General features: G+C 38.7%; 2 protein-coding genes across 3 annotated transcripts in view; one reads left to right on the top strand and one right to left on the bottom strand.

Moving 5' to 3' along the window:
- The first annotated feature begins 276 nt into the window (after positions 1-276).
- Positions 277-7,140, top strand: lg19h16orf89 (linkage group 19 C16orf89 homolog). The gene is made up of 8 exons (XM_044099950.1): positions 277-783; positions 1,604-1,756; positions 3,118-3,268; positions 3,371-3,488; positions 3,663-3,825; positions 4,017-4,121; positions 5,518-5,607; positions 6,557-7,140. Exons 1-8 carry the CDS (start codon positions 603-605, stop codon positions 6,658-6,660), a joined length of 1,065 nt encoding a protein of 354 aa, XP_043955885.1. The 5' UTR covers positions 277-602; the 3' UTR covers positions 6,661-7,140.
- An 84-nt stretch (positions 7,141-7,224) lies between these two features.
- Positions 7,225-15,727, bottom strand: part of flr (fleer) — a 13,994-nt gene continuing 5,491 nt past the window's right edge. Inside the window, exons 6-19 of one of the 2 annotated variants that reach the window (XM_044099948.1) lie at positions 15,467-15,571; positions 15,264-15,392; positions 13,940-13,989; positions 12,877-13,029; positions 12,418-12,483; positions 12,293-12,346; positions 12,117-12,185; positions 11,327-11,403; positions 10,591-10,798; positions 9,818-9,889; positions 9,398-9,501; positions 9,182-9,260; positions 8,267-8,396; positions 7,225-7,361 (exon numbers count right to left, since the gene is read on the bottom strand). In XM_044099948.1, coding sequence (XP_043955883.1) covers positions 7,225-7,361; positions 8,267-8,396; positions 9,182-9,260; positions 9,398-9,501; positions 9,818-9,889; positions 10,591-10,798; positions 11,327-11,403; positions 12,117-12,185; positions 12,293-12,346; positions 12,418-12,483; positions 12,877-13,029; positions 13,940-13,989; positions 15,264-15,392; positions 15,467-15,571 — 1,433 coding nt within the window. The remainder of the gene's footprint in view (positions 7,362-8,266; positions 8,397-9,181; positions 9,261-9,397; positions 9,502-9,817; positions 9,890-10,590; positions 10,799-11,326; positions 11,404-12,116; positions 12,186-12,292; positions 12,347-12,417; positions 12,484-12,876; positions 13,030-13,939; positions 13,990-15,263; positions 15,393-15,466; positions 15,572-15,727) is intronic. The other variant, XM_044099949.1, reaches the window with a different exon arrangement.

Here is a 15,727-nt window from a genome sequence, read left to right as displayed (position 1 = left end):
TCAAGGCCAACTTTAACGGACTTTATTAGACTTTATTACTTCAATGGTTTTATGTAAGACAAGATTTAACTTTTTTGTCACATAAGTTATAAATAAATACAATATTTCTATTTAAAGTTTGTATATAGTCGGATAATTTTTGATATCAGATGAGTTGCTCAACTCAAATCAAATTGGTGAATCAATCAAGAAAGTACAACGCTACAAAACCTTCAGGAGGTAGAGGTCACGTGTTTCCGGTGGATATTTGACCCCCCCCCCCCCAGAAATCCCCTAGGAAACTGGGACATCGCATCCACATGTAAATCCCATTAATAGTTTAATTATTTCCTGAATGTAATGTTGACATTTCAGGGAATGTCTTTATTGTCTTTTTGGTCTTAAATTTGTCTATTTTGTGTGTTTTAAGTTTAAAGCCGCAGAAAAAAATAAAGTTTATCTTTAATTATGAGTTGGGGAAGTTGAGTCTGAACATTTCGACCATATGTGAAGGTCCGGGTGACGTCACTGCTGACCCACCCCCTGTTAGAGGACACCAGACCATCTGTCCTCCTGGTTATTGTCTCGCCGTCTGTCCCGGAGCCTGCAGGCTGCAGAGGATCATGCGGACTGCGGCGCTCCGACCGGCCGCGGCGCTGGTTCTGTTCGGCGCAGCGCTGTGCGCCAGTCGGGCCGAGATGATCGATGACTTGCTGGGCAGCCTCTCCCGCGGGGTGTCCTTCCTGGAGCGGCAGCATGAGCACATCAACCTGGACGGGGCGGTGGGCTTCGTCATGCTGCAGGGTAGGTCTGCAGGAGCGCAGCTGCTGTTTACTTGATCAACCTGCAGCTTCAGGGGGAAAATATGCATAAAAATGCAATTATGCATGTTTTAACCTTTCGACTACTAAAATCTTAATTCATGAAGCAGAGATTCTCCTCATCTTTTACCAAAAAAAAAAAAAATTACAAAAACGATCATTGATTTTGTCTTTTGGGTATTTTCACGAGGTTTGATTTTGTCAGCATTTGTTTATTTTAATCACTGCAGCTAAAAAATCCCTAAATCTTCACAGGAGTTACTTAAAATCAGAATTGTAATTAAATATTTAAACTATCTTTTTCGGATTTATTCTTGTAAGGCAGTAAACACAACAAATGAGATAACAATTACAGCATCTTATTGTATTATTGGAATAATTATTTGAATAATTCAGTAAGTAATTCATTCAATATCTCCAGTTGGACCCATACTGCTTCCACCTTGAAGGTTTTAAGCTATAAGAAAATACAAAGTGTGCTGGACAGAAGCAAAAGCACCTCATGGGTCAAATTATGAAATTAATCAATCAATAAATAAAAATAAATATCTTCAGTGGTAATATGACATATCTTTCATATGTAAATAATTTGCAGATTTCTTCCATTTTTCTATCTTATTTATTTTTTTCTCAGAGTTAAATATTTGAGGTTATTCAATATCATACCACGATCCCCTGAGTAAATATTAATATTATATTATTACAGGACTGGTCATAAAATCTCTCTGACCATCCCAGAGTTTTCAGTCCAAACTGAAACAGCGTCTCCCTGTGAAACCTGGGATTTATTCTGTTTGTTCCAGCCGAGCTGAAGGAAGCGGTCCGGACCTGGCCGCACACGGACCCGGTCAGCTGGGCTCAGAGGACCGCCGCCGTTGCTCTGCTCAGCCGCCTCGATCAGAGCCTGGACAAGGCTGTCGCCGCCCTGAGGCTCAACGACCCCAAATACTACAGAGGTCAGGAAAACAACGACCAAATACATTTAACTTTTCTATAATTCTTCCTCCTTTGAGTGAATCAGAGTAAGAAGGTTTAGTCAGAATATGACGTGACACAAACCCATTTCTATTACAGAACATTTAATCCAGTAAGTTAGATGTTTGTGATGTTTTTTGGGGAAAAAAGCAGGAAACCTCTGAATTCTGTTCCCAGATTTTCACACATGCTAAACAATCACACCAATGTTTGTTTTCAGACAGTTAACTTTGGGTCAGCAGCAGATATGAAGAAAAAAAACTACAACAAAAAATCAAAACAAAGAAGATAACCCCGATTGAAACAGTCCTAACCCGATGAATTAATGGAGGTTCTTATGGATCCGGTCGGTCGGCAGGCGCAGGGACGAGACCTCGGACTCCCCGTTCAATTTGGAGGTGGACTGAAGACAAACTCCTCAGATTGGCCGATGCATCCGATGTCTCTGCGCCCTCCAACTCGCCGGATTCTGTTTGTGACGCCAAACTGTTGTGGAAATTTTCCTTTAATGAGGGAAAACTGTTTCCAGAACCAGAGAAAGGATATATTCTAGATCAGTATTTATTCAAGGTCTCAGTCAGGAGAAAGAGCCTCGATCAGAACACAGCTTACAGTTTTATAGGGAGAGTTTCATCCATTCACATAGTTGGATGATCTACTTGGTTACAGAACAGACAGCAAACACCAAGAACACGTTTTCTTTCACTAGGAGCCATGAGAGATAAAGGAACAATTCAATGGCTTCATTGTGATGTTAAGGCCAGAGAAACTAAACTCCTTCAGAAATCTTCATGATCTCATTCATCACACAAGAATCTAAATCCTGGTATGCATAGATTCAGTTAATTATCATAGTAACCTTCAAATTTTCCTACTGGATGTGTAAAAACACATTTCTCTGTCCTACTATCTCAAACACTGGGGTTGCTAGGTGACGGGCGGAATTCTACTGGGGTTGCTAGGTAACAGGTTGGGCTTTTGCTGGGGTTGCTAGGTAACAGGCAGCACAGTCTGCTGATTTATGACATTTCATTCTGAAGGTTTTTGAAACGGCTCATTTTACAGACTCTAAAATTTTTTGATTTATTTCCAAAAAATGTCTGAGTGTTTTTTTAAGTGTTTGTTCTGTTTTTCAGAAGCAGTAGAAAAATAATATATACTCTCTAAGAAAACCAAACTTCCTAACTGAACTGACGCTCAGTTTAAATATCAACGCTTTAACCAGGTTGATATTTGAAAACAAGCTGATGAAAATGTTTTGCCACCAAGTAAAACCAATTTAAGACGTTATTCTGAAAAGAGTTTGCTGTCGCTCACAGAAGCTCACATCGTTTCTCTGCAGAGTTTGAGCCGCTGCTGACTTGGACGTTTTGGATGATTCCTCAGGAGTGGCGCTCCACGGATCCCAGCCTGGTTTATTCCTCAACTTTGACCTCTGAGTGTTACGACGAGCAGCTGAGCGATAAGTGCCTAACGCTGCTGCTGGGGACCTGGTACGACCAAAATGCTTTAGATACGTTTGAAGGTTTTATAATCATGTTAACTATGTAGTTTGGAGTCAATCTTAATCTGTTTGTGTGTTTGTGGTTGAACAGGAAGATGAACGGGACGCCCTGCATCGTCACCAAGCCCTGCCGGGACACCATGACCCGCTTCGGTTGCCCACATTACTCCCTGTCCCACCAGCTCCTGTACTTTATGATTGGCCGAATGGTAAAACCGTCTACAGTCTTTCACAAAACTATACATTTAATTCTAATTGATCTCTGATAGAAGTGTGTACACAGTGAACTCCAGTAATCCGACATCAGAGCCCTGAGGGACTCCACTTCCATCTCAAACCTACAAACCTTCTTCATTGTTGTAACTACTTTGTATTTTCATCAGAGAGGTTGCAACAACTTGTTGAAAGGCGACACCCGAGCGTCCCGAGCCAACATGACTGAACAAAACTACCAAGACATTTTCTGCTCCAACATGATGAAGGCCAACCAGGACATCGTCGCTAACGGTTTAACTGAACAAACGGTCGACATCTTCATTGAAAACAGTGAGCATCAAGAAACATTTTGTCCAATTCTGATTAGATTTTCTACTTTATCTACCCTACACTCCCTCCACAATCTGGTGGATTTGTTTAATCTTATATTACATAGTCATCTAATTTAAACAATTTGTTGCATAAATACTTTGAATAAATAACAAATTAAAACTTTGCTCCTCTTTTATTTTCTTTGACAGTCCTGATTTGTGGGTTAGCTGGTTTCTCTGGCTTCCATAAAACCGACTGGCTGCAGCACATTCTCAGGCTGCAAGACGACGAAGTCGGCTGTTTTGGGAGGGACAGTGAGTATCTGCCGCCACGTCCCATATGAACAGCTGGTTACATTTTCACAATAAGCAACAAATCAATTAATCATGATAAACATGATAAACTAAAACCAGCTCAATAATTTCCATTTGCATAATTTATTTTTTCTCTCTTTCTACCAAAAACTGGATAGTAAAAGTCTCCAGTTTGGTGCTTTGGTCTCAACAAGCCGTTTTTTTAAGGACGGTTTTGTTTGCAGACACTTTATAATTCATTATATTTTCTGTTGTTTTGTTTATTTATTTGGGATACTTAAAATGTCTTCCAGTTCCAGTGTAAATATCAAATAAAATTGAAAATGTATTGATCTTTGAGAATGTGTTCTTATGCCATTACCACTAAATTACTTGAAAATGGTCTGAAAACAACAATATAATCGAGATATCTTCTGGGACAATTTATACTGTATCGGATTTATTGTTATTCTGACAGGGATAGTTACATTTAAGCTTCAAATATTTTTGTCACAAGCGAACGATAGAAACATTATTAATCTTATTCTGATATCTGTTTAAGGAGATAAATATGTATATATATATATATATATATATATATATATATATATATATATATATATATATATATATATATATATATATTGATATTTGAAAACAAGCTGATGAAAATGTTTTGCCACCAAGTAAAACCAATTTAAGACGTTATTCTGAAAAGAGTTTGCTGTCGCTCACAGAAGCTCACATCGTTTCTCTGCAAAGACACAGATATATATATATCTTTGTCTTTGCTAAACGAATAATTATGAAAGTATTAATTATTCAGTAGAGAATAAAAGTAAGAAAAACATTCTAGAAGTTGTAGAAGTTTGTTTACGTATTTAGAAGTATTGTAGGTTTGCAAAAGATATATATATATATATATATCTGGGGAAACAAAGATATATATATATATATATATATATATATATATATATCTTTGTCTTTGACAAAGCAGAGCATATATATATATATATATATATGCTCTGCTTATATATATATATATATAAGCAGAGCAAACATATCTATGTTTGCTCTGCTTTGTCTGGTTTAATTTGTGCAGCTGAAACAGAAACTTATTGTTAAAAATGTTTTCTGTGTGATTTTAAATCAGAAATGAAATGCTCAGTATAATCTGCATAAAATTTTATTACAATAAGTTAGTTTGTAAGAAGAAATATCACTTAAAACAAATGTGAGATCTTGTTTTGCATTTATAAGTTTCTCAGATTCAGTTCCTCAAAAGAATCATTCAGAACCGCCTTTCTGTTAAAAAGCTTTTTTCATTACTGTATGCACTTTGTTTAGTGGTTTAATTTTACCCATCATTACCCGTCAGCATGTTAAGAAATCTCAGTTTCCTTATTTGTTTCCCCAGAAAGCTTCGTCTCGCAGATTATTGGAGATGAGCTGCTGGAGCAGCTGCAGCCTCACCGGAGAGTGAAACGGAGGGAGAAGATACTTCCAGGTCAGTTTGTTTCCTTCTCTGGTAAAAATCCAGCGCAGAGCAGAAACAAATAACAGCAGATTATCAGCATTTACACCCAAATATTCTTCACTTATTCATTTTACAACTTCTATTTTAACTTCCATCATTTATTTCAGTTTGTGGTCATGGAAATCTGGAAATAAGATAAAAAGGTTTTTTTAATGCTAACACGTTGTTTAGGCAACGGACGACAAAAGCTGCTTCTTTTGGTTCACTGGGGGTTAATTTCTGCTTCCAAACGATCTGACTGGTTCCTGGAAAAGTTGTGTTCAAGTTGTGCTAGGAGTTAGCATATCAGCGAAGCTAAAATAACATCTCAGCTGCTAACGCTAATGTCAGCGTCCACAGTTCACATTTCTAAAGAAGCTTCATGGATGATCAAGGCTTCCTGAAACTCTGGAAATCTAATTTTTAATTTATTCTCAATCACTAATATGAAACACAAGTTAAAATAATTTATTAAAATATTATTTTCTCTCTGATTGACTGCCACTCAATTTCCTCAGACTGCTTTGCTCGTGAAGCTAACATAGCATAGGCAACCAAAATCAGAAGATATGAGGCAGAATTTGTGCTAAACGAATAATTATGAAAATATTAATTATTCAGTAGAGAATAAAAGTAAGAAAAACATTCTAGAAGTTTGTTTACGTATTTAGAAGTATTGTAGGTTTGCAAAACAGAATCTGCCCAGAAGCTAAAGTTTGGTAAAGATCAAAACTAAATAAGATCAAAAACAACAAATATGTTTATGTTTGAGCTCATATTTTGATTTATTCAATAATTTAGCAGTAGAAAAAGTTTTTGAATTGAAAATATTGTCTGTTTTGTTATTTAAAAAGTACCTATCTGATGAGTGTCCCATCACTAATTGAGCTCCGATAAATAAAAGCTGGAAGTGTTTTTGTGATGTGGTTTGTGTTTCCAGACGGCTGCTCCAGTCACATGACGGCGGTGGCGGTGGGCGCTCTGGGAGGATACCTGAACTTTCACCTGACAGAGCAGGACATAACGAAGAGGCCGCTGACCTGAAGAGACTGTCCTGTTGTTAATGTTAATGTTTAAAAAAATGCTGGAAATTTGTGTTTTTATCCTCGTGGTAAAACTGGATTAAGTTCAGCTAATGTAAAAGCACACACACACACACACACACACACACACACACACACGTTCCCTGTAAGAATAAAAACTATTTGTGTCTGTGATAGATTTAAGTTCATATGACAAATAATCCTGATTGTTACTAAATTTCTGCATGAACTGATGCCAAGTTTGACCCATTTTATTCACTTCGCTTTGAATTATTGCTTGTCAGAAGTTTTCTGACTCCAGAAAACATTTTCTGTTTTTACAGACAGAAAATCTTGTTAAATGTTGTGTTTTATGCAGCTAAGCAGTAAAAACCTGCAAGAATTTCCTCCAACGTGAAACTAATTTCAATTAAAAACCTCCAGGCATCTGTATTTGAAAAGAGTATTTTATTATCATAAATATCTGTTTGTTCTTTATAAATTATAGTTTTATATTTATTTGTCTGAGTATAAAGCTAAAAAACAGTTCAGATCGTCGCTGTTTGCAGGGAGAAGAGCTGAAGTTTCATTTGTTCCAGCCGGTGACCTCGTAGAACAGCGCCTTGAGCAGCCGCGCCTCGTACGTCACCGTGTTTTTTCCAATGTGGACGTTGATCTCCTCCAGCGGCTGCTCAATGATGGCCGGCACCGCCTTCCCGTAAACTGCAGGGAGACGGGGAGGAAAAGAAATGGAAGAAAAGGGGAGGAAACAGGGAGGAAAAGGTTACGAATCGGTGCTTCCTCTTTCTTCTGGTTCTCAAATGATAATCTTATCTATGAAAGAAAAGAATCAACCTAAACCAACTTTTTCTTATTGTTTATGAACCTAAATGGTTCGATGGAAGCAAGGCAGCAGCAGACCATCACACTGCCACCACCGTGCATTACTGGAGATTTTATAATCTGCTTCTGAAATGTTTTTTTTTTTAAGTTCACTTTTGTCTCATCTGTCTTGGGGATTATTAAGATGTTTTTGGTAAAATTTAGATGAGTTTCATGTTCTTTTGGGTCAGCAGTGGTTCTGGTCTTGAAACTCTCCCAGGGAGGCCATTTTTAACATGACCTTTGACTTTAATTGAGGCAGCGATGCCTATAGAGTCTAAGGGCTCATTCCCACCAGTCCTGTTTAGTTCGCTTTAAACCAACTCCAGTCCGTTTGTCCAGAAATCCGGTTCATTTGTAGAATGATAACCAAACAGAAAAGTAAATGATCCTAAAACCTCCAGTGTGTGTAGCTCCAGGTGTGTATCTGGTGTTGTGTATCTGATGTTGTGTATCTGGTGTTGTGTATCTGATGTTGTGTATCTGATGTTGTGTATCTGGTGTTGTGTATCTGGTGTTGTGTATCTGGTGTTGTGTATCTGGTGTTGTGTATCTGGTGTTGTGTATCTGGTGTTGTGTATCTGATGTTGTGTATCTGATGTTGTGTATCTGGTGTTGTGTATCTGATGTTGTGTATCTGGTGTTGTGTATCTGGTGTTGTGTATCTGGTGTTGTGTATCTGGTGTTGTGTATCTGGTGTTGTGTATCTGGTGTTGTGTATCTGGTGTTGTGTAACTGCGGCTCACCCTCGCAGTGCTCCAGGAACTGAACACACTCCTTCACCATGGCGTCCCGCAGCATGACCATGTGTTTGGACATGTTCTCCAGCAGCGAGAGGAAACAACGCTTGGCGTAGAACCATGTGTCTGTCCCCAGCTACACACACACACACACACACACACACACAACCAGAAATTAAGTCATTGTTTCAAACATTTTGTAACTAAACTCTTTAAAAATAAGCATCTGTCTGGAGTGAAGCCAGTTTTCCTGTTTGACTTCACATTCCTGAGTTGATGGTTGTGTTTCCAGCTGCAGCTCAGCGGTCTCAGCTGCAAACAGAATCTGGATCGGATCAAAGATCCCAACCAGAACCGCCGAGTCCTGCAGAGCCGCTCAGTTAAGCTGGAAAACAACCGGACCTGCAGAAGTTTTTATTGTATTTAGAGGTGGAGCAGGAATCTGATCAACCTCTAAACACACAGTTACATTGACTGAAATGATTTATCTTACTTGAAAATATTTTAGAAGTCGACAGATTTTTAATAACAATTTTAAGCAAATAGTCATTTTTGATTTGAGTTTTTTTTTGTATATTTATGCGGCCTGGTTGGAAGAAAGTTTCTGTTACCGTTGGAAACAGCGGATAACGTATGTGTTTCTATCCACAGTTTGCACATGATCAGTGAAGCACATATTTGAGTTTCTCCACATTAATCTTATTTGTCCTGATTTTGTTTCCTTTGAACTTCTAAACCTGATGATGAGGAGAAACTAGCTAACTGTGTAAACGTTGGAGAATCCACAGCCCAGCACTGCTTTAGCTCTGCTCTGGACGTTCTTCTTTGTTGTAGGTTTTTATGTCGGTAATCTTGGCTCTACCGCCCCCTGCAGGGCAGTTGGGTGAGTTCATCAGGAAACGACAGATTAAAATGATGAACCTTCTTGTTGTAAGGCTCCAGGCTCTTTATGACTCGAGAGATGCCGAAGTCGTAGTTCCCTTTGGCGCAGTACAACGTCCTGAAAAACGGTTCAGAAAACGAGTTTAAAACAACATTCAGCAGAAATGACCAGCTGGGCATTCACTGATCTTTTAAATGATCTTTAATAACTCATAATATTATTCCTGCTTCGTCATAAAGTCCCGCCACACTGACCCGATGACCAGGTTGACGATGCAGAGGTGGAAAACCTTTTTGTCTGGATCATCGTAGGAGATCTGCTCCTCCTCTTTCTCAATCTTCCTCATCAGCTCTTCAGCCTGGAAACAACCATCAAATGGAAAAAGTGAGCCGATCAATGCATTAGCAAGAAAAAACTTTAATGGCATGGCTTCTCACCATGCTGGTTATTTTACTATTATCATTAATGATTATTAATGATTATTAATGATTATTGACATTCAGCTGTCAGCAATTCACTGATTGGCTGCTTGTATAAAAAAAGTATAAACGTGTTTTTATCTGGAGAGACAAGCAGGCAGAGCAGAGCGCTGAATGTCTCTCCTTCCTGTCCGTCTTTAATCCTGATGACCTTTGACCTGTAAAAAATATAAATATGAAGGAGCAGATTGTCACCTCTTCGTTCTGGCTGGTCATGATGTAGGAGACACACAGGTTGGCCAGAACCACGGCGCTCACGTTCAGGATCTACAGCACACACACACACACACACACACACACACACACACACACACACACACACACTGAGCTAATTATTCAGCTAGACAGCTAAATATTTAGTTAGCTAACCAAGTATTTAGTTTGGAGCTGAATATTTACTTATTTAGTAAATATTTAGTAAGAACTTATTTCACTCACTAAACTTTTAGTGAATGAAATAAATATCTGGCTTCAAGCTAAATATTTTATTTACCAACTAAATAATTAGCTTAAAATGTACAAATTAATAAATAACCCGGTGAAAATGTGACTTTTGAAAAGTCTAATTTCTTCCCTGTTATTGGAGGATAAATAATCCACATTAATTATTCCTGTTAATTTTTGATTGTGTAACTTTACAAACGGCGCCGCAAACTCTCAGGACCTGAACCCGACTGGAAGGTAAACGGCTAAAAACCCAGATGAAAAATCTGAATTTGTGTCTAATTATTTTGTCCTGGTGCAGCGGATCTGGAACTGGACCCAGGAAGCAGAAGAAACACAGCAAGCAAAGCCGTAAAGGAGTCAGAGGAGGAAACACTGCAGAGGAGCGGTTTGGATTTTACCGAAGGTTTGCATTTGCAGCGACACTCCTGAATGCTGCAGTGCTCCACCTGGACAGAAAGGTAGGCCGTCATCGCCCCCCAGCGCTACACCTCCTGCCCCCTGCTGTTGCCATGGTTACTCACGGAGTCGTAGTGCTTCTTGACGATGGGCTCGTAGAAGCTGATGGCCTCCTTGTACTTGTTCTGCATGAAGAGGACGTGAGCCACGTTCAGCTTCCAGGTGTCGTCGTCGTTGCAGAACTCCACCGACTTCCGGAAAATCTTCTCCACCATCTGGAAGTTCTCGCGGTTCCAGTAGATCTTCGCCTGCGCCATCAGAGCCACAACGTACCTGAGAGCACAACCAAAATAATTCACAACATTTCACTGAAATCAGCAGAAAACAAACAAATTTTCTGCTTTTCATCAGTTAAACACGAGCTGCTGTGTTGATGTTAGGCTTAGAAAGGTTACACTGCAAAAACAAAATATCACCAGGTAATTTTGGTCCAGTTTCTAGTGCAAATATCTTAGTAGACTTTAAATAAAACTAAACTAACTTATAAGTAACGTTTCGGCAAAATATCCAGGCTTGTTTTAATTAAAAAGTTCTTTGATATTGATGAAAAAGTTAGTTGTTCTATTGGCAGATTATTTCACTTCTAACATGGAAAAATGTCTCGTTCTAAGTGAAATAATCTGCTAATGGAAATATCAAGAAATTACCAACTTAAAACAAGCTCCTATAACTTCTAGAAAAGTGACTTGTATCTCAGTTTTGTCTAATTTTGTACAATCTAAGGTATTTGCACTGAAACTGGTAACATGTTGTGTCTCTGCAGTGTCTGGTGGTGTTTTGTAGCGGTGTGACGGTGCTCACTTCTCCTGCATCATGTCGTAGTCGTGCAGCGTTTTGCTCTGGGACTCGTCGTCTCGAATGTGTCTGGTGTCCTGAACCTGAGCAAGGACCAGATTCAGACCGAGTTAAACTCGTTTCTAAGTTTATTTTGTTGCTTCTTTACCCTTTCATTAAGATAAAAACAAAAATCTTTTTTTAACATCTGATTAGATATTATTGGATCACAGAAGCTCTCCATCCAATCAGACTGAGTTTGAGATGTTTTACAAAGAATAAAGAAGCGTCTCAGTCTGAAGACTGATTTGATTCTTTGATGCAGAAAACCCATCATAGATCAACAGCTGCATTAGTCAGCCCCTCCAGTTGGTTTTAATCCTCAATTGCAGAAATTAACTCAAAATCAACAGAAAGCCACATTTTTCCATGCTAATGTCTAATTGTGAGGTTTTATTTTGAACATTTTCCACAAAAAGGTTCAAACCATCAGGTTAAAGTGATGCTAGGTGCCGCCTGCAGGGGGCAGTATTTCTGACTTCTACTCTGCTACCTCAGCTTTTCTTCTAGTCTGTAATTTTATGACTTTATTCTCATAAAATTATAACTATTCTGGTATTATTACGACTTTTTTTCTCATATTTTAACAACTTTATTCTGGTGTTATGACTTTAATCTTTTATTATAACAACTTTTTTCTCACGTTATTATGATGTATTCTCGTAGCATTATGAGAACCCTATTCTCATCATTTCATGATTGTTTTTGGCTTTTACACTCTGTTGAAGGATTCAGAAACAATCAGAAGAAAAACAACCACCTGCTTTGCCAGCTTGCGAAGTTGCTCTGTTAGTTTGCTGTTCATCTCTTCAAACTTTCTAAAGGCCTGAAAGAGAATCAGAGGAAAAGATGCAGCTGAACACCAAACCTCAACGTTCAGATGCTTTCAGGGTTTTTATTCTCTGAAATAATCAGTAAATGGTTTTGCCGTACCTCCTCAGGTGCTGTCTGGCAGGTCAGTAACGCGTCCAGGAACTCGTACATGTACTGGGAGCGTAAAGAGAGTCGGTCAGCGTTCGGTGGAAAACGCGGCTCCTGCAGAAACACGGGAAACTCACCGGAGAGAGGAACTTGTAGGTGAGGTGAGCGTTTTCTGCCAGGACGTCGGCCGCCAGGTCGAAGTACTGAGAAGGAAATCCAGCAGAGACGTTAATCCTGATTAATGAAACAACAACGTCTCCCTGCTGACAATTCACAACGTGAACACAAAGAATCGGGCCGCAGAGTTCATTTGTGTTTTCAGAGACAAATGCTCCCCTGCATATGAGGGAAATTACTCAATTCAATTCTTAAAAAATCCTTCCATACTCAAAACTGCTTTGTTTTTGCCAGCTGTTAATATTTCAGTCCAGCAAAGTTCCTCTCAGAGTCATTGAGTAAAAACTACATGCTGACCAATAACTGAATGATTATTAAGGGAATTATTGGCCAAGCATGTTTGACTTTTTAAATCCAGCTGAAATAAATTCAAACTGACCGTAGCAAGGCAGACGTTTTGTTCCTGGTAGTTTCTGTACCTCGTGTTTGCAGTAGAGCAGCAGCAGGTTTCCGAACGTGACGCGGGGGAAGGACGGCTGCTGCAGCAGAAACGCCATCTTCTCAAATCCCTCCGAAGGCTTCAGCTCCATGTTGACCAGAGCCTGGTTGTGCAGCGTCACGGGGTCCAGCTCCTGCAGAATGACAGAAAATAAACAGGCATGTGTCACAAATCACTTTTATTTTGTCTATTCTTAAAGACAACAAACAGGAGGAAAATGTGCACCACTTCTACACCAGAGGGAGACTCCAAAATCATATTTTGTTTTATGAAATGTTTGTTTTCTATTGAGAAAACATCTTTGTTTACAAATACAAAGACAAAACAAAAAACACAGAATGTGAAATAAAGTATTCCATAAATGCATTGGTACCAAAACCAATAAAAACTTTATGATAAATTAAAAACTTTTAATGACATGCATTTGTGTTTACAGCTTTTTTATTTGCATTAATGGAAATCCTGGATAAATATAGTTACATTTTATTAACCAAAACCGTAAAAAAGGCTGAAAGTGATGAAAATTTACATTTGTGGATATAAACTTTTCTAAATATCATAATTTGATTAATTACTTTCTTTTTGAATTTGTATTCTTTCCATGAAAACTATTTAATATCTTAGTGAAGATTTGGTATCAGCTTTAGAAATTATAAAGTTATTCCAGACAATTACAAAATAAAATTTAACATTAAGATCTATTGTTTTAATATATTTCACCACAGTTCAGATTAGATATCTTTCATTTCGCTGATATTATTATAATGTAATTTATTTAATTTCCCTTTGGGATCAATAAAATCATTTTGAGTTGAATTTCTCCTGTCGCTGTCCAACACTACCACCAGGGGGCAGCATTGGCTAGTCATTTATCTTTTTCATAGAGTAAATTTATCTCAATAACAGCCTGGGACGAAGATATATTGATCATTGCTGCCATGTTCTGATGCTGATCTGCTGAGGAACGAGTCCGGGCCGCTGCAGATGAAACCTGAACCCGGTGACCTGAGGGGGAGACGGTGATGAAGGCCGATGAAGGTTACCTCCTCTGATCTCGGCGGCATGTCAGTCAGCGCCTCCTGAGCTGCTTTCCCTGCAGGAGCCAAAAAGCAAAGAACCCAAAAATTTTACTCAAGTAAGAGTGACAAGCAGTCATTGAAGAAATTCCTGAAGACAGAGTAAAAACGTATTTGGTAAAAAGTCGACTCAAGAACTGAGTAACAATCATTAATGTTTAAAAACTGCATTACCAGATGGACCAAAACATAAAGTTAAGTGTACATTTTGGTATTTTAAGGTTCAAAACGACAATAATTCTTATAATTAACAAAAATGTACAAAATCAGACAAAATAAAATTGTCTTTCAATAAAAATGTATAAACCTTTAAAAACTGCAGGTGTGTGTCTGTCTGATGAATCTTTTGTTAAAACATGTTTATTTTTCCTTCAGTTGGTAGAAAATCCAGAAATTTTACTCAAGTAAGAGTAGAGACACTTTGTAATAAAATGACTCAATTAAACATAAAAAGTACAGTGTAGTAAAAATACTCCTAAAAGTAATTTATTTATTTCTAAAAGGTGACTCAAGTAAACGTAGCTGAGTAAATGTAACTAGTTACTATCCAACTCTCGTCAGAGCGTCGGACTCTAGAAAACTTCTGCCCCAAATTCTCACAGCAAAGATCAACTGAACCCTGAAACTTGTTCTTAGTTTGACCTCTGAAAATATTCCTGAAACGGAAATCCAGACATGAGAAGGAAAGAGAAACAAAGTCCTGCAGGCGGAGCCGTTTGATGTGGGATTCAGGTCTCCTCTGATCTCCGTTCTTTAAGCTTTGCTCTGATAATGTGTCAGAAAGGATTCTAGTTCAGGATAAAAACAGGATTTAGGAGTTTTGTTTCCCCAGATAAATTCTGTCTTTTTTGTTTTTTCCTCATTCTCTCACTGGAAGAGATATTAAAGACCAACACGCAGCTGCATGAGCAGAACTATGGAAAATCCTTTCTGTTGGTGATTATTCCAATAATCAGTAATGATTAATTTGATTAATTGTTCCAGCTCTGTAGATAACAGGTTGCTAGCTCTGTCGAGTATCCTGCCATAAACCCAAACTGTCTGGGCTGAAAATTCTTAGAAAGAAAATGTGCAAACTGCTCCACTTCTGACTTTTTAATGACTTTAGTTATGTATCCTTCTTTCAGCCAGCTGACCAATAGTGTGCAGCAACTAGTGGGGGAGGAGCAGCGATACACTCAAGACAACCAGAAAAAGCTCAGGTGGTTCAGGTATTTCTGTGCATCGTGTGAAAAGCTCTTTGAAACGGTTCCGTCTTTCCTCGTGTTTATGAACCAGAGGTTCTTCTCACCGTTCTTCATCTGATATTCAATGGCGGCTTTGAGGTTGAAGGCTTCGATCAGAGCCGACTGATGCAGGACCAGAGTGTTTCCCACGCTGTGAACGTCGAAGCCTTCCGTTCTCACCCCGACGTCCAGCTCTGCCGCACAAACGAAACCCAAACGAGTCAACGAGCTGAAGAGGTTTCCAGAGAAAAGCAGAAAGTAATTCCACCTGGATGTTCCCTCATTCCTCGGTCTATGATCTCTGTGATGTATTTGACGGCCTGCGGATAGTTCTTCATGCTGTAGTAGGTCAGGGCGATGTTGTAGGACAACGCTGGCACAGAAAACACATGAACAAAGAAAAACAGGAGATTTGTGGTCATTATGAATGGACTTCTGCAGACAGAGGTCCATTTTCTGTGTGGTCGTTCAAACTACTAATTCAATGCAAACGCACTCAGACGTCTGTGTGAACGGTTTACGACCCCAA

This window comes from Gambusia affinis, linkage group LG19 (assembly GCF_019740435.1).
Source record: "Gambusia affinis linkage group LG19, SWU_Gaff_1.0, whole genome shotgun sequence".
NCBI classification, from domain to species: domain Eukaryota; kingdom Metazoa; phylum Chordata; class Actinopteri; order Cyprinodontiformes; family Poeciliidae; genus Gambusia; species Gambusia affinis.
Note: the sequence above shows the minus strand (reverse complement) of the source record. Positions and strands in the feature narration are given on the sequence as shown.